At 41.9% G+C, this 20,000-nt stretch overlaps 1 protein-coding gene across 1 annotated transcript in view; it reads right to left on the reverse strand.

The window, feature by feature from the left end:
- The window catches only part of arid5b (AT-rich interaction domain 5B), a gene marked incomplete at its 5' end in the record, with an annotated part of 176,828 nt that overhangs the window by 8,830 nt on the left and 147,998 nt on the right, over window positions 1–20,000 (reverse strand). Inside the window, 1 exon segment of the mRNA XM_084321299.1 lies at window positions 17,891–17,988. Coding sequence (XP_084177425.1) covers window positions 17,891–17,988 — 98 coding nt within the window.

Here is a 20,000-nt window from a genome sequence, read left to right on the forward strand (position 1 = left end):
TATTGATGCCATCTTTTTCATGACCTCATTTTTAATTCAGAGCGCCAGGCCCCTGACAGCTAATCTTGGGAAACGGTTTAAATAAATATCATTAAAGCCATAGCTGCAGCGAAAGGCAGACCTTGGGTCTGGACATTTCTACATTGATTAGCCCCCCCACACACTCACTCACTCACTCTCAACACACACACACACACACACACACACACACACACACACACACACACACACACACACACACACACACACACACACCCACACACACACCCACCCACCCACCACCACCACCACCCTACCCCCACACGCGTATGAATGTGAGCCCACCTTAAAACAATATTTTTATAATAATATCAACTTTTGGAAATCACAATTAGCTGAGAGATTGTCTTCTGTTCAATTCAAAAGGACTGTAAGCAAAAAAAAAATCAATAAAAAACAAATAGAAATTATGGGTCGGGTAGCTACTGCATAAATATAGTGATCATTTTCCCCCCACGGCTCCATCTTTCACAATAATGACTCCCAGGCAACCAGCCCAGATTACTTTACCATCAGGGCGGCAGTTAAGGATAACACGTATCATTTTGAAATGGCAGAGGAACGCTTGTGGACAGGGGTGCAGTGCTCATGCCACGCGGTACCACGCCGTTCCACCACTTTTCTGAGCAGAAGCACGCGCACGCACATGCACACAAAAATGCGATCACAACTTTCACTCGACTCGTCGTGCCGTGCGCTAAGAACCGGTACTCACCTGGCTACTTATCTTTGCATAACAATAGCATAACAAAGAACGAGAAGAGCAAAAACAAAATACAAGCCCTGTACCAATTGGTGGGGGTTTGCTTGAGCTGTGGAACCTCTCACTATGTGACAAATGGTCCCGACTGGAAGGATGAGACATTTCTTAAGTTGTGCTTCAGAAGGAAACTGTCCTTCTTGTAAACTGTAAGTTACATTGTTAATTTAGTTTGTATTTACTTTTCTAGTTTAAGTTCATTCAATTAAAGAAATTGTAACTACAATATTGTATCTACTACAATTACATTTAAAACATTGTTTGTTTTTCAACCATATCTGTTGACAATATAATTTATTTATATATTGAAGGCTACATCCTGCTATCTTTTTCAGCTTCTCTATTTCAAGGCAATATTTAAAAAAAACTAAACTAAAACTAGTAATTTCCTATACAAACATGTTTCCTACTATTTATGCTCATTCTAATCATAATGCTGGTCGGAGCCGTTCTGTGCGCACGCGGGGGAACATTTATGCGAGTGTGCGCGCGTGCATGTGTCGTCATTAAAACAGCGTGCAACCACTTATGAAATCACCACTGCATCTTTACCTCAAATCAAGCCCAGAGAGAGAGAGAGAGAGAGAGAAAATGTCCACTTCATCTAAAACCAATAACCTCCCCTAAAAATACCATCTCCTCATCTCTAACTTTTTGTTGTTGTTACTTTTCTTTTTATTTCCCCTCGTTTGGGCTCCACTCCCCCTCCACAAGGTAAATCTCCAGCGCTTCTCGCCTGTCGAAGGGGGAGGCGGGCGGCGCTGTTCCACTTTGTATAGAGTACAGTAGTTTTTCTGTGAATTATATTTTGGTTTACGCATTGACTAATGATTAAAGGGGGGGGGGGGGGTGAAACAAAGGGAGCACCTCTAGGGAGCGAACACACACTTCAGCGCAGGGCCCTGGCAAACAGCCTCATTCATCATGCAGGAGAGAATAGGCCCCGTGTTTGCTGAGCTAATACAATGAAGCTAATTGCCCTCCGAGCAGCAGGCCCGAATGCCAAGGCTCAGGATGATTCTCCACCCGCCCCTCCTTGACTTCAGCCCATCTCTGTTTCTCTCTCCATTTATCTCTTTTACTCTCACCCCATCCCTCTCTTGCACACACCATCTCTCCCTCTTTCTCAAACGACTATAACCCCCCCTACTCTCACCCCTACTCTCTCTCCCTCTCACTCCCTCTCTCCCTCTCTCTCCCCCCTCCCTCTCCCGCTCACTCTCTCAGTCAGCATTATACTATATTCACTGCAGAGTGTGGATATTATTGCTTTGTATTGATTCAGCATTATTTCTCCCTGAGCTGCTTGGTTGGTCAGAGAAAGGCCAGTGCAGCAGCCACAGCTCAGCGCCCCGCCCCCTCCAGCCCCCCCCCCCCCCCCCCCTATGAAACCCTATTTACACTAGAATACAAATGTGTTTGGAGGCAGCCTAGCTGTTAAGAGAAGCCAAGTTCGTGACAGGAAGGTCGCCAGTTTGAATCCCCGGGAAACTGGCAAGGAGTGTGACGAGCGTGTTGTGCCAAGTACCCTCAAGGTGCCCTTGGGCAAGGCACTCGACTGACCTACTCAGTACTGAGCTAATCAGTAACCGGCAGTATGTGTGTTTAACACACTCTATCCCTGCAACCACATAAATAAAGACTGTGGTTGGATTAAGTGAGCGATATATTTAAAGGAACACGCCAACATTATGGTCCGTATCCACTTCCATTCATTTGTGCTAAGCTAGGCTAGCTTGCAGCTGGATAGCTTCCTACTGAATACACAGAGAGGAAATAGGAATCTACCTTCTTGTCTGACTAAGCACATTTCCCATACTGTTGGCATGTTCCCTTAATATGATATAATAATAGGGCATAGTTATAACATGAGACGGTAGACGCAGTTAGAAACAAGCGAATGACATGTTGTGACTCCTCGTAAAACAAAGGAGTAACCTATCGGACCAGTAATTTAGTCAGGTTCTTGATCTACACTGTCAAAAGAATCTATATGAATCAACTTGTATTTGCATTGACTTTTTCTTTTTAGTTGAATCAACTAAATATGAGTGATGTAAACTTGACATTTGATATTCATTCTCTCTTATTTAGTTGATTCAACTCCTATTTAGTTGATAAAAAAAGAAGCCAATGGAAAAAAGTGTGCTTAAAAATACCAAGTCAGACAACGTATAATTGTTAGTGTTGGGGATGATTATGAGTCAATATAGGTGGTAATAAACACACTTACACTGCATGACATAAATAATTACACATGCATATTATACAGTAGTTGTAGGCTAAATAATGTTTTCCTTTGTACTGTGAACAGGCAGAATCAGGCTTTGGCTTTTAATCTAGATATAGCATGCTACTGTAGCTCAGAAAACACACCAAAGCGAATCGAAAAGCCCAATTCAACATGATTATCCTAGTCTTTGCGACTAGGCCTCACTTTGAAGCCAGATCAAAAAAGAAACACATTTGTTACAAGTATAAAATATGGACCACAGCCCCACGGTGCCACAGAAACTCGACATATCCTCCTTCCCTAGCAGTGAGTAGAACTGAAATACTCCACACATAAAAGGATACACCACACAGAGGCCTACTGTGTTTCATTTGCCACACACTGGGACTAATTTTCATCCTCTTAATATTGCAAACAAATGTCAACAATCTGTTTCTAATATGTAGAAAAGCAAAACACAGACTCAAGGAGAGCTTTTTTCCATGGACTGAACTGACTCCCTGTGTGCAACAGATCCAGTAGACGTCTTAACCCTTTCACTACCACACTAGAGAAGGTTAACCCGTTCACTACCACACTACAAAGGGTTAACGCTTTCACTACCACACTACAGAAGGTTAACCCCTTCACTACCACACTACAGAAGGTTAACTCTTTCACTACCACACTACAGAAGGTTAACCCGTTTCACTACCACACTACAAAGGGTTAACACTTTCACTACCACACTACAGAAGATTAACCCTGTCACTACCACACTACAAAGGGTTAACACTTTCACTACCACACTACAGAAGGTTAACTCTTTCACTACCACACTACAGAAGGTTAACCCTTTTCACTACCACACTACAAAGGGTTAACACTTTCACTACCACACTACAGAAGATTAACCCTGTCACTACCACACTACAAAGGGTTAACACTTTCACTACCACACTACAGCAGGTTAACTCTTTCACTACCACACTACAGAAGGTTAACCCTTTTCACTACCACACTACAAAGGGTTAACACTTTCACTACCACACTACAGAAGGTTAACTCTTTCACTACCACACTACAAAGGGTTAACACTTTCACTACCACACAAAGGGTTAACACTTTCACTACTACACTACAGAAGGTTAACCCTTTCACTACCACACTACAAAGGGTTAACACTTTCACTACCACACAAAGGGTTAACACTTTCACTACTACACTACAGAAGGTTACCCCTTTCACTACCACACTACAAAGGGTTAACACTTTCACTATACCACACTACAGAAGATTAACCCTGTCACTACCACACTACAAATGGTTAACACTTTCACTACCACACTACAGAAGTAACCCTTTCACTACCACACTACAGCTGGTTAACTGTCTGTAGTGTGGTAGTGGAAGGTTAACATTATGTAGTGTGGTAAGGAAAGGGTTAAAAGGGTTTGGGCACCCTGAACACAGAGAATTACATAAAAGGGGTTCCCTGCAAAATGCTGAAGGCTACATCCATTAAATAAAAAATGTTATATTTATATAAAATCTTTATACCAGGAAGGCAGCAGGACCGGACGGCATCCCCGGCCGCGTCCTAAAAGTCTGTGCCGACCAACTGGCCCCGGTATTCACTGACATCTTCAACCTGTCCTTGGAACAGGCTGTCATCCCCACCTGTCTGAAGAAGTCCACCATCATCCCTGTACCCAAAAAATCTACGCCCGCTTGCCTCAACGACTACCGCCCTGTAGCCCTCACCTCCATAGCCATGAAGTGCTTTGAGAAGCTAGTGAAGGGCTACATCTGTTCCTCCCCATCAACCTGGACCCTCTGCAATTTGCATATCGCCCCAACAGGTCCACGGAGGACGCCATAGCCCATGTGCTGCACACAGCAGCATCACACCTGGACAAGAGGCAGGGGAACTATGTGAGAATGCTGTTCATCGACTACAGCTCAGCATTCAATACCATAGTCCCCTCCAAACTCATAGCCAAGCTCAGGGACCTGGGCTTGAACTATGACCTGTGCCAGTGGGTCTTGGACTTCCTGACGGGCAGACCCCAGGTGGTAAGAGCCGGCAACTGCACCTCCTCATCCATCACGCTCAACATAGGGGCCCCCCAGGGCTGTGTTCTGAGCCCCCTCCTCTACTCCCTGTACACACATGACTGCGTAGCACAGCGGAACAACAACACCATCATCAAATTTGCTGATGACACAGTAGTGGTGGGCCTGATCTCTGCCAACGACGAAAGGGCCTACCTGGAAGAGGTAGAGAACCTGTCACAGTGGTGTCAGGAGAACTGCCTCTCCCTGAACGTCAGCAAAACAAAAGAGATGATTGTGGACTTCAGGAGGTCGGGGGTCAAGGACTACAGCCCCCTCAGCATCGACGGGGCACCGGTTGAGAGAGTGAACAGTTTCAAGTACCTCGGAGCCCACATATCCGAGGACTTGACATGGACCACACACATTGACAGTGTTGTGAAGAAGGCACGACAACGCCTCTACTTCCTCAGGCGCCTAAGGAAGTTCCAAGTCAGTCAGAAGATCCTTAGGAACTTCTACTCATGTACAATAGAGAGCATCCTGACCGGCAACATCACCTCCTGGTTTGGGAATAGCACTGCACAAGACCGTAGCAGACTACAAAGAGTGACACGTTCAGCCGAACGCACAATTGGAGGGGGGCTTCCCACCCTCCAGAACATTTACAACAAGCGGTGCAAGGGGAAGGCTAAGAGAATTATTAAGGACTCGAGCCACCCGAACAACTGCCTCTTTGAACTGCTGCGGTCAGGCAAGCGATACCGGAGTCTTAAGGCGAGCACAGAAAGACTCAGAAGAAGCTTCTATCCCCAGGCCATCAGGCTGCTAAACGAACAATAATCGCTAAACGAACAATAATCACTATGCAACAACCATCAAATGCACACAGCACACACACCCACACGCACACACTCACTCAAACAAACAACACACTGCAGCACCCACTCTCCACACTTTAGATCACACAAACACACTTACACTTTATATTTATTGATAAAGGATTTGCACTACAACTCGTACACCTACTGTGAATTGTACCTAAATTGCACCTCGTCCCATTTCTCCATTTCTGCCTTGCACTATATAGTATTGTATATTAGTACACTGCACAGTATTGTATATTGTATGGTAACTACGTCTATTCTGCATCGAACATTGTACATATGTCTAAACTGAACACTGTGACCTCTTTTTTTTTTACTTCTAATTTTACTATGTTTTTATTTCATACTTATCTTGTCTTGCACAGTCTCTGGAGCGCAACAGTAAGAAGCATTTTGTACAAAAGTATTCTGTACTTCTGTATGACAACTATTAAAGAAACTTGAAACTACCACATGCTGTATACAGCCTACAAGGTTACCATGCTGACATACATGACTTCATATATTTCAACATGGTACAGATGGAAGGATCCTGAAAAATGTTCACCCGATTGTAAGCAAAAGTCCTCAGCTAATAACTTCAATACTATTCCCTGATTTTTTTTACTTTTTATTTATTTATTTTCTAAATGAAACCCTTCATGGACATGTGTCCTCCCAGGCTACAATGGATACTAGGTAGTATATACTGTATGACTTCTAGTCGACACTGTAATACATCCACACATCACTTATTTCTTGACTAATAGTCATAGGATTTTGTCAACTAATTGATTTGTGAACCAATTAATCGCCAATTGTGTTTCCTACATTATTTGTTCTTATGCAAATAAAGGCAATCATGCAGAAATATCTCTTCAGGCCAAAGCTTATCTGTGAATGTTATTGTCATTGTGATGCCAGCAATGTCCCAAGCAATTTCCAAGACATAACTCATTCAGCCTAAAAAAAAGAAAAGAAAAACGTACAAAAAGTAAGACACTAAGGACCAATTAGTCTACAGCTTGGCTGAACGTGCAATGTTTCTTCCATAAATGTGAACAAATCAAATCTAATTTGCACTGGATTCTCTAACATGTATCATGATCACAGCTGTTTTTTTTGCCAAACACAAATCTTCAGAAACAAAATAGAGAGAATAAATTCTCAGGAAAAATACACAAAGCCTGTTCCCATCTTCCACTGTCAGTGTCTGCAATTTGCTTACAGCGGACTAAGATTAAGATTACTTTATAGTAGGGCTGTCAGTTTATCGCGTTAATTAGATTAATTAATTACACAGCAAATTACCGCGTTATGAAAATGTACTCAAAATGAATACACTTTTTTTATTATTATTATAATTTTTTTTATTGATCTCATTCATTCCATAAGTATGTAGAATAAACATTTACAGACTTTAAAAAAAAATTCCATTTGCATGTTCTTGGTATCTGATTCTAGGGACATCTATAGATCTCATGGAATGTATTCCCAGTGTCAGAAATACTGTGTCTGTTACTAGGCTTGATTAATTGTAATGAACCAAATGAGAATATCAATTCAATTCAATTTTCTTTTGACTGTGAAAAACACCATGCTAAAATTGACCAGACGTGAAAAATCTAAGCAAATGAATAAAGGGAAGATGATTAAACAGAAGGTTTTGTAGATACAGTACTGAATTCTGCCATCCGGACACATGCAATTTGAAATATGATTAGAATATAAAATATCAGGCCTAAAATGGTTATGCGATTAATTAGATTAATTAATTACAAATCCTGTAATTAATTAGATACATTTTTTTAATCGCCTGACAGCACTACTTTATAGTCAATTCCCTGCACATGAGGCAATTGAAATTACTATCTCTCCTAGTTACACATGCACACAGTCCCAAAATATGTATTTCATCAAAGAGGTCAGAGTGCAGGGTCACCCACAATGCAGCGTCCCTGGAGCGGTTTGGGCCTTCAGTGCCTTGCTCAAGGGCACATAGGCAGAGATGGCGGACAATGTACTATCAGTAGGGATGTCCGATATTGGCATTCAAATGTGATATCGGAAATGATCGGTATCGGTTTTCTAATTAAAAAAATAATAATAATAATTGTACATTTATTTAACCTTTATTTACCCAGACAAGCAAGTAAGAACAAATTCTGATTTTATTTATTGTCAAAAATATGCATAATGTTGTGTTAATTCCACAACAAGGAAATTATTCCGTTTTTTTGGGGGGGGGGGGGGGGGGGGGGGGCTGCATATATCGGTTGATATCGGTTGATATCGGTATCGGAAATTAAGAGTTGGACAATATCGGTATATCGGTATCGGTAAAAAAGCCAATATCGAACATCCCTAACTATCAGCCACCCTTCTGTCACCAGCTCACAGCTGGAACACACCGTCCCTTTCGGTGGGGGGGGGTGGGCGACTATAATTGTGGTGCAGAGTTCAGTGAGCTGACAGCTGAGGGCGAAGAAGCTGTTACTGAGCCTGCTGGTCCTGGAGCTGCGATTCCTGTGTAGCGCCTCCCAGAGGGAAGGAGGGCAAACAGTCTTTGACTGGGTGGGTAAGAAGTGTTCTCGACGATACTGCGTGCCGCCTTCCTCAGACACCTTTTGTGTGCGTGACAGTCTCAATTGCAGGGAGTGGTGTACCGGCGGTGATGCGTTGGGCGGTTTCCCCCCCCCCACCCTCTGCAGTGCTTTCCAGTCTGAGGCAGAGCAGTTGCCGTACCAGACTGTGATGCATCAGTAGGAGTTCACTCCCTAACAGGTATAAGTGTGTGTGTGTGTGTGTGTGTGTGTGTGTGTGTGTGTGTGTGTGTGTGTGTGTGTGTGTGTGTGTGTGTGTGTGTGTGTGTGTGTGTGTGTGTGTGTGTCTGAGCCAGGCGGCCCGAGGGTCCGTGGCCTAGGCCCTAGAGGGACAGGCTGGTTTATGAGCCACTGGTTATGTCCTGCTACAGTAGGAACGGATCGCATTTAGCATTTGTTTAACCTTGGGAGTCTACAGTATGTGCGTGTCTGTGTCTGATTGTGTGTGTGTGTGTGTGTGTGTGTCTGTGTCTGATTGTGTGTGTGTGTGTGTGTGTGTGTATGTATACGAATAACCAGCATGCAGTGTGCACTCGTGCGTGGTTCCCTGTGTGTATGCGTGTGTGTGTATGCTTGGTTGAGTATGTGTGTTTATGAGACAGCATGTGTGTGTGTGCATGTGTGTGTGTGTGTGTGTGTGTGCGTGCACAAGTCTATGAACAGCCACAGACAGTGTATATGTGTGTGTGCATGCTTATGTGTGCATGTGTGTGTGTGTGTGCGTGCACAAGTCTATGAACAGCCACAGTGTATATGTGTGTGTGCATGCTTATGTGTGCATGTGTGTGCGCGAGCATGTGTGCATTTCCGCATAATACCCTCACATCTCCCAGAGGATCTTATCCATATGTTTGCTTTGGTTTAGCAACGCAATCGGAGTGGTGATTGTAATTCAGAGGTTATAGGAATGCTGCAGTCTCCTAATGATTAGATGAATACATTAAAATGTCATTATGCCAACGTCTCAGCTGCTACGTTCCGAGCCAGCCGGGGGTGGAGGTCAATTCACTTTCAAGTCAAACTATGAAATGGAACCTACAACACCAAATGATAAAGCCTTCATTGCCAGATATTTCCTATTTGGCTGGATATAAGAATGTGTTTTCATAACAAAGGTTATACAAAGTTTCCAGGTTATTTATTAGGGATCTGTTAAAGGGGAACTACGCCCAATTTAAGAATTGATACATTAGTTAGTCCTATGGCCCAAGACAGTCCAAAACATTAGTGAACAGGAACAACTCACCCAAATCCAAAAACTAGAGTGCTAAAACTCAAACCTGTGATGTCATCAAGTATAAAGTCTGAAGCTGCTCCACTGACAATGAATTAGAAAATATGGTATATAGATGACACCGAGAGCACCCAGGGGAATGTTCTGAGTATACAGATACATTTTCTTTTCTTTTTTTATCTACTTTTTTCCCTCCTTTTTCTGTGATTTTTCGCATATGCCCCCCACTGGCCGGTTGTAGGGAGGATAGAAGCCTTGCATCACATGTCCCCTCCGATACATGTGGAGGCAGCCTGTCACATCTTTTCACCTGCCAGCGCGGACTCTCATTTGGTGAGGAGTAACGTGTAGGAGGCTCACACTGCCCCCGCCATTTTCCTGACTTTGCTGTGCTGGCGCCCCAACCGACCTGTCGCTGTTCACAACGACTAGACCAGGGGTTCCCAAACTTTTCAGGCCGGGACCCAGAAAATAAGGCGTCAGAGAGCCGCGGCCCAATGCACATCGTCAGGCTTTTCTTTATTTAAATTTTTTGCCAGGCGACCGATTTTTTAAGCCAAATATCACTTCAATCCTATTAAGTTAGTTCAAGTTAGTTATTCATTTATATGTGCTATTTATGAGAGGGCTAACTTGTTGCAAAATAATAATGATAATAATAATAGCCTCATTAAAATACTATTGTTGCTTCGGTTGTTTTCAGCGTTTTATGTGCATAATCTGTTATTTAGTTTGAAATGTTCGTTGAAATAAGTAGATTTTCCGTTTTTGTTTATTTATTAAGTTAATATAAAACCATATAGTCACATTTTAGAATACAATAGAATATAATTTTAGAATACAACTAGAAACACTGTCCTGGCCTGCTTCTAAGTTCAGTGGCCTGACAATTTTTTTTATTTTATTTTAATTTTTTTTTTGAAAATCACCCCGACTTTGGGAACCACTGGACTAGACTACCACCCTTCGACTTCCCACCCGGTAACTCTGCCAATTGAGTTAGTATGACGGCCGGCCCAAGCCGGAGGCAACGCCGACAGCCGGATTCGAACCCGGTGTCTCTTGCGTTGGTGACGAGCGCAATGTCTGCTGCGCCACCCAGCCGCCCTTCCGGTACATTTTCTGTTTTAGAACTGAAAACATTATACAGCACAGCATAAAGTAAAGCTCATTTGGTTACTGACAAAGGGAATGAAAATGAGGTGTCCACAAATTCAGTCTCCCGTTCATTGTCTATGGGCTAGGTCCAGACTTTATACCTGATGACATCGTATAGTCTTATGTCTTTGGTCTCTGCCTTTGGGAGAGAATAGCTCATGTTCACAAATATCGATTCCTAAGCCATAGAAATAACATATCGCTGCTGTCGGGACAAAACCTCATAACTCAATTTTTTTTATATTTTTTTTTATATAAATCAACTCCGTAGATCATCCTCCATATGTGTGTGTGGGTTTTACAAAGTTTAAACAATGGGAACGCATTAAACCGATCATCTGTCTAAACCTCCTAACTCTATTCACCCTCAAATCTGTGTTCGTTTTTTTCATCTGCTGAAAAGTTGGGTTTTTGGAGTTATGAGGTTTTGTCCCGACAGCAGCGATATTGGAATTATTAATTTGGGTGGTGTTCCCCTTTCCCCTGAATTTAATAATTTATCAATTAATCGTTGTCCCTAATTATGTTAGGAATTAATCAAGAACCGACATGTTAACCGTCAACACACAAGTGTATGAAGATAATGATGCATACGTCAATGTACTAGTTCCTTAGTAACTATGCTTTCTCAGAGAAAACCCACCTGTTACATACTCTCTTGTCTTTTGAAGATGTTTTCAGCCTATACTTGATCAAGTCTGTCCCTGTGTCTCTGTAGCAATGAGAGTCCTTTACAACGGTGCATGAAGTGAAGAACCACCCATTCTAACTTCTTAGTTAGATTCTAACAAACATGTCAATGTTATTACTACTATTCCAAAAGCTAACTAGTAGGTTACTACTAGTTAATAAATATATATATATAAAGAAAAATAAATACATTTTACTTCCTGAAAGTGACTTGAAAGTGAGAGCCTGCCATACACCTCAGAGTGACGGATGTTCAAGTTCAAGTTTCTTTATTAGTTGTCATACAGAAGTACAGAATACTTTTATACAAAATGCTTCTTTCTGTTACACTCCAGAGACTGTGCTAGACAAAAGGATAAGTATAAAATAAAATAAGTATAGCAAGTATAAAACTATGTCTTTTCTCTTCTTTTTTTTGGGTCGTATGGTTATTTGTGTACCAGGTGATATAAATCCTTTCAATGACTTTGAGTGTTTCCTTTATAGTTGGCCCACAGTGTGTTGAGTACTTATGATAAGAATACTGCTGGCCATGTCTGAAAGCTATAACTAGTTAGTATGCATTCTGAGTGTACTACGCCAGATAAGTGAAAACAATTTCAGAACACATACAACATGTCTACAGATATAGATTGTATATAAAAAGGTCACATATTTTTGTCCTTTTCAACAAGTTAAATATGTCCTTGAGGTCCCTTAAACATGCCTTTGAATTTATTTAGCAGAAAAAAAAGATTATGCATTCTAGATAGCCTCTACACACCCCTCTGTTTCAGTTCTGTTCTCGACATGCTGTTTCTGTACGATACTTGTACCTGTATCTACCTGTAGCAATGCTGTACGAGCCTGTACCGTCGAACGGAATTCAGATCAAACTGTCAAACTAGGCATTGCAGATCAAATACGACTCAAGATTCAGTAATATTATAGCCAACTTACAGCAACAGGTTTTGTCAGAAAAATATTTGAGGTTCAACTAAAGGGAAGGTTTACGAGCAAGCCATCATTTTGTATACAGCTTTGTATATATATATAAGGACTGAACATTTGAGTTTTTCCACAATATGGGACCTTTAAGATAAATGTATTGAGATCTATTTTCTGTACGTATTCACCACGGAATTAAGCTTACAGGCATGCAGAAAGCCAGTCTCACCGGCTCTGTTGTGTTAGAAAATATCAATCAAACCATAAAAGGGAATGCGATCCCTTTCAATCATGCTTTGATCAAGCTATGTTGTGGGTGTCCTTCTGAGCATTACACCGCTTGCCATAGTCATGACGATAATAATAATACTAATAATCAACCAATTACAAAGTGATTTGATCTCCATCACACTGCAGATAACGGGCCGCTATTTCATCGTGCATCGGCACAAGCACTGGCTTCCTCTGGACGAGATCAATACCGTGTGTGTCTCAACGCATCCCTTGAACACAATCTCCCAAGGTTATGGATAAAGTAGGGGGGGGGGACTCATTCACTGCAGTTGTAAGGAATATTTTACTCACTCCAGGCAGTACTAGGAACTGTGTCATAAACTAAACTCAAATCTATCCATCTATTAACACATTGGGCACCAGACCCGAGATATCCCAGGTTAACTTGCCAGCGGTTGAGCGCCAGACCTGAGATTTCTCGGGTTTTGATCCTTTGATATTTTCCCTCTGATCCCCGTTCTAAATCATCATCCGGATCATTCTAGCCATCCCTGGGTCGTTTGTATATGTTTGAATTGCAATGCCGATCGACTATCACCAGGTGGCAGTATCATCTGTGTCTGAACTGGAATGGCTTGGTGCTGATACACATCTTCCTTTTTTTTTCTTTTTTGGTAGGGAGTCCTCCTCCTGCTTGAACAGAGATTCACATTGATCACCTCGAAATTCCGTTGCCTAAGCGTATTTTACCATCACTTGGAATTATTCTTTTTGGAATACCTTCTGGCTAAGGTAAGGTATATTCTATGTCTATTTTACCAAACCTGAAACGTGTTTTTCTAACGATCACAGTTTTTTTTTTTTTTTTTACTTTTTCTCCCGATTTTTCTGTATTTTTCTCCCATCCCAATTTTAGTCGTTATGCCAATTCCCTTCCCTCCCTTCCTGGTCTTTGCGCGCATTTGCCCCCCACTTGCCGGTCTAGGGAGGGTTGATAGATACTATCACATGTCCCCTCCGATACATGTGGAGTCAGCCAGCCGCTTCTTTTCACCTGACAGCGAGGACTCTCACTGGGGGAGCGTAACGCGTGGGAGGCTCACACTACTTCCCCCAGTTCCCTCCCTCGCTGAGCAGGCGCCCCGACCGACCTGTAGGAGTCGCTGTTTACAACGACCAGGATACATACCCCACCGGCTTCCCACCCGCCAACACTGCCAATTGTGTTAGTATGGACGACCGACCAAGCCGGAGGTACAGCTGACAGCTGGATTCGATACCAGTGTCTCTGCGGTGGTAGGCAGGCGCTTAGTCCGCTGCGCTACCCAGCCGCCCCTTAACGATCACAGTTCTGTGTTTCACCGGACGTAAAACATGCTTGGCAAACACGATCACAGTTTTGAGTGAAAACGACGATGATTTTGTGAAGGTACATATATACATGTTATATACCTTTGATTTGGGAGTATTTGGGGGTTCAGTGAATCAACCGGAACGATTCGGGCTTATTGCACATAACACGTTTTATCTCGCAATCTATGAAAAAAGACTGGATTATCTTGGAAATGCACGATGTTTAGCGTGTAATAAACTACAAACTATAGTGTGTAGAAACAAACGATTTTTTCCATGTTGCACTACAAGTAATGTCTGTCAAATGAGCCACACCATTGTCTCCACAGCTATAATACAGAACACACACACAGCTTTGCAAACATAGTGAAACACCGCGGAAACGACTATCAAGCTGGCCATCTAGCGGTAGAGATAAATCAAATCAAATCAAATTGATTTGTAAGGCCCAACAACACACGTTAATGTCCCCATGGGCCGGACACGTCTTCTTTAAACAAGTCAAGAAGAAACATCACAATAAGTCAAGAACAAAACAAAAACACCATAAAGTCCAATTAAAAAAAAATTATACAAAATAAATGCAACACTCCCAGACATACCCCACGCGAAGGTGAGGAAAAACTCACTAAAACCTAGCAATAGGAAAAATGCACCACAGGCAATGTGGAGGAGAGAAACCTTAGAAGGGCCATTCAAGGGGGGATCTCCCTTCTTAGATGTGGGTGATAGTAGTGTTGCAATAAAACAGGCGAACAGTTGGTAAGCATAACTGCATAAGATAACTGCTAAGCGTGGCGCTGAAAGTGTTAAAGGTGTACTATGCACACGAGAGACATCTGTTTACATTCACAGAGCTATGTAAAACAATTTAATAAATAAATAACACACAAAAATACATCATCCCTCTCCTGTCAATCTTCACTATACCATCTCATAATAATACATTTAAAAAAGAAATGTGTTAAAATGGAAACTTGCAGGCCTACCAATGTAATCAACAACAATGAAAACAACATCAACAACAGTAACTTTTCAGGTAGCTTTCTAGCTTCAAACAGTGTTCACATTTCACATTTCTCTCCCAAAATGACACAGTATACACCTTTAAGACCAAGGAAGTTTATTTTCTAAATGTAATCTGTAACAGTAATCTGTGACCTAATTCAAATTATGAATATTAATGTGATCCACAGGAATACTCAAACTCAGTTATATAATCTTTGGGGTCGTTTTGCATCATAGCATATAGCTCAAATAGCTTCACTATCAGCATCTAAAAATGACATCGCCTTTTCACACCACATTTCAAGACAAGTAAGCAAGTATGACTGATGTACGAACTGTCTTTGATGTTTTCTGATTGCAATGTGTAATTTGTTTGAACTCTGAACCCTGTATATTGCTTGATAATTGTACTGCATGTCCCCCTAATAGACCTCACAAGTGTGTCGTAATTCTTCTGCCCAAATAAGGGAGTCTGGCTCTAACGTCTCCTGTGGCTCTAGGAAAATGAATGGGTTATTAAAAGACCTTAACTTTGCTTGTAGTTCACACATGCTCTTGACCATGAATGAAGTCTCCTAATATTGACTTATTTAGTTGATAAGGGGTTTTGAATTTCAATGCGGGAATAAAAAAAAAATAAAAAGAAGGAATATTTGTGTGCCAAAACTAGTTTAGCACAGGCACAAAGCATGACATTTAGTGGTCACTTAGTGGTTAGTCTATATAGTCCTCAGTGCCAGACTGTGTTAGGACCGGGTAGATTCAACCACTGAAAGTGCTTATTTCAAAGAAATTCCCTCTGAGCTTCTCTGATTGGTTAGAAGGGGGAGTGAAACTTTAGAATGGAATTTCACTGCTGCTACACTGGTCAATGAAACTCACTCACAGTAGACTGAGAGTCAGTGTGTCCATGTTAAGATATGTTTAATCTCACATATTGTAGCTTTAAGAAGAAGAAGAAGAAGAAGAAGAAGAAGAAGAAGAAGAAGAAGAAGAAGAAGAAGAAGAAGAAGAAGAAGAAGAAGAAGAAGAAGAAGAAGAAGAAGAAGAAGAAGAAGAAGAAGAAGAAGAAGAAGAAGAAGAAGAACTGTTCTTACCAACTGTTCGCCTGTTTTTACTGCAACACTACTATCACCGACATCTAAGAAGGGAGATCCCACCTTGAATGGCCCTTCTAAGGTGTCTCTCCTCCACATTGCCTGTGGTGAATTTTTTCCTATTGCTAGGTTTTAGTGAGTTTTTCCTTACCTTCGCGTGGGGTATGTCTGGGAGTATTGCATTTATTTGCATTTATTTATATAAAAAAATGTGACCTTATGGTGTCCTTGTTTTGTTCTTGAATTATTGTGATGTTTCTTCTTGACTTGTTTAAAGAAGACGTGTAACGTGTGTTGTCGGACCTTACAAATACATTTGATTTGATTTGATTGGTCATTTCTGTGAATCATTAACAAGTAACAAGAAAACATTCTATGTATAATCTTTGAGTACAGATATTAGTCATATAACCCTGTTGGTTTCCTCTTTAAGTTGGCTGGCTCAAAGTACAATGAAAATCATGATTTATGTATTGCAAATCCTGTATGCAAAACTCCTTTATTAACTCAATCAGCGCCAGAGGGCGCTGTGTACTGTGTTAGTTAAAAGGCCACCGCTTTAAAGTATAGGAATACGTGGCGGTGTTTGCAGGGCTAAAACTATAGCTATGGATATAATACTATTTCCCATTTGACATCGAGTATCTATCGTTCAATTTGTGAAAAATATATATTTTTTCATCCATACATTCCCGTTTTATACCATGGTGAATATGAGTATAGTTTTAGAGTAATCCTGTCTAATCCCAGAAAACGACGCTATGCAGCAATACATGCATTTCACAAAAAAACTGGCAGTTTCTAGCCTGTATACGCTACTATTTCGAAATCAACTCTATATTATCGGTATTATGTTTCATCATGAATGCATGAAAGGGTGGGGGAGGGGTAGTTTTTTATGCTTTGATCGTCACCAACGGAATACATTACACAGTACATTACACACCGATCGCAATGAAGGAATTATTGGATCAACGCAAGATTGATACCATATAGCCCTTACCTTGACTAGGATGTACCCCAAAAAGAATATTCCAATGATCTGATCGCCATTCCAAGTATTGATGTCGATCGTGTCCATAACATAATCCACCAAAGAACATGAATCGGGAGTGTTTGATTCTTATAAATCCATCCGTTATAAGCGCTCGACGCACACCCGAATACAGAGAGTTTCAAAATATGTGCAATACAGGCCGCAACCCACCAGGCGGCGGTATTGGACTTTTGCGACCTCAGACCCATTCCCAATGATAACACAGCCTCCCTGGATGGATAATGAATGGAAATATTGAATAAAAGAAATAACGATGAAAACCTGACTTTTCTCGGGTTTGGCGCTCAAGTGTCGGCGAGTTAACACCGACTTATCTCGGGCTTGGCCTCCATTGAGTTAGAATTAACTACTACTTGCAAGTATCATGCATACATTTAGTGGAGTAAAAAGTTGGATTTTTGCTTTGAAATTGAGTAAAAATAGTAAATGACTCGAGTAAATATATACATTTCTCCAAATAGGCATGTAGTCAAAATAAATAGAAAATACAAATGTCCCACCCCTCGCCTGACTGTAAGCAGTGTGAACTGTGTAGTGTGTGGATGAGCCATGGTCGGGCTGGTGTGTCATATGGAACCAGTAGCAATAATAACTCACCTCTCGTAGTGGCGGCGTGTGCATGTGGCGGCACTAGTGCTACTGGGGTTCCCACCTAATTCATCATATACATGCTTCCACTGCCTGCGCACCGTGATCTGGAGGGAGGGAGGGAGAGAGAGGGAGAGAGAGAGAGAGGGGGGGAGGGGGGGAGAGGGAGGAGAGAGAGAGAGAGAGGGAGAGAGAGAGGGGGGGGGAGGGAGAGGGGGGGAGGGGGAGGAGAGAGAGAGAGAGAGAGAGAGAGAGGGAGAGAGAGAGGGGGGGGAGGGAGAGAGGGGGGGGAGAGAGGGAGAGAGAGGGGGGGAGAGAGAGAGGAGGGGGGGAGGAGAGAGAGAGAGAGGGAGAGAGAGAGGGGGGGGGGAGAAGGGGGGGGAGGGGGAGGAGAGAGAGAGGAGGGGGGGGGGGCAGAGAGAGAGAGAGGGGGGGGAGAGAGAGAGATGGAGAGAGAGATGGAGAGAGAGAGAATGGAAGAGAGGGAGAGAGACAGAGAGTGTATGAAAAGGTTATGTTGAGAAGAAAGAAAGAAACAGTTATCCAACTTCACGCTGAGATCCACACATACTTTCTAGTCATCAGGGAGGCGATTTAGTCAGTGTTCCAGTTATTCAGTCCTCAACAGGGGGGGGGGGGGGGGGGGGCGGGGTTATAAGACACTCTCCATTCACTCTCTAACTGTACACAACATGTAATGTAATCCTAAGTGGCATTACGTCAATGTCCCGAGGGAACCACCAGGTCTCCAAAGAAAGAGTCAACTTTTCAGCAACTGAGTAAAAAAAAAAGTTGGTTTTCCCATCGATAGCGTCTTTGGCAAGTTATTACACACATAATCAATGGCTTGGCTCAGCCAAGAGACATATCATATGAGTGTGTGAAGGAAGGTAATAATCAGCTGGTTCTCAACCTGGGGGTCGGGGTCGGGACAAAAACATTATAATATTTAATATTTGGTATAAAATAAAAGTAAAGTAAAAAAAAATAAAAAAAAGATTGGGCAAGAGACATTCCATGAGTTCTTATAACCACAATATATACAATACAATATATAGCACGGTTTTTCTTTGTGGAGCGCTGAATTACAGCTTCGGCCTTTGTTTAAACATTATGTTTGAAAGGATTATGTAAACAATTTAAATAATAAATAAGTATAAAAGCAATAATGTACTGGAGGTTTATTGACACTGGTGTGGTGTATGGTTGTAGGACCGATGCAGCAGTACTGACATGGCTATATATTGCTCCCTCGCATATGTTATTGTGCTGTCAATCGATTAAAATATTGAATCTGATTAATCGCATGATTGTCCATGGTTAACTCGCGATTAATCGCAAATTAATAAAAAAAATAATTCTACCTTAAACAGATATTTTTCAAGTTCCAAGTTTTAATACTCTCATCAACATGAGAGTCAACAAATGCTTGTTACATTCACCCACACAAGGGCTGAGGATTCATTCACCCCCCCCCCCCCCCCCCCCCCTCTCTCTCACACACACACTCACTCTCCCAGCTCTCTTTCTCTCTTGCCCCTTCTTCATCTCTCTCACCCCCCCCCCTCTCTCTCTCTCTCTCTCTCTCTCTCGCACGCACGCACACACACACACACACACACACACACACTTTGAGTCAGAAACAAACATAGTATCAATGAGAGTATCAATAATGCACCTGAGTGGGGCGCCCCAGTGGCGAACCACATAGCACGCTCAGCCGCGACACGGCCAACCCGGGTTCGACTCCCGAACCCGTCGTTATTTGCTGAATGTCTTCCCCCCACTCTGTCTCCCATTCCTCCTCTGTCTCTCTCTACTGGACTGCCCAGTAGCAATAAAGCGATAAAACGAAAAAAAAAAAAAAAAAAAAAAAATGCACCTGGGTGAAGTAAAAAAAATAAAAAATTCAAAAAAGTTGATTGTGAGTAAAAAAAATAGTGGGGTTAATAGAATTGTGCATTAATGCGTTAATACCGCGTTAACTTTGACAGCCTTTGTTATTACTTTACTTGAAGTCTGAGGCCCACCTCAAAATATTAATCACGTTAAATCCTTCTGTTTTTAGGCATATTTCTGTTTTTAGGCATCTTTCTGTTTTTAGGCATCTTTCTGATTT

The sequence above is a fragment of the Notolepis coatsorum genome (genome assembly GCF_963971535.1).
Source record: "Notolepis coatsorum genome assembly, chromosome: 9".
NCBI lineage: Eukaryota > Metazoa > Chordata > Actinopteri > Aulopiformes > Paralepididae > Notolepis > Notolepis coatsorum.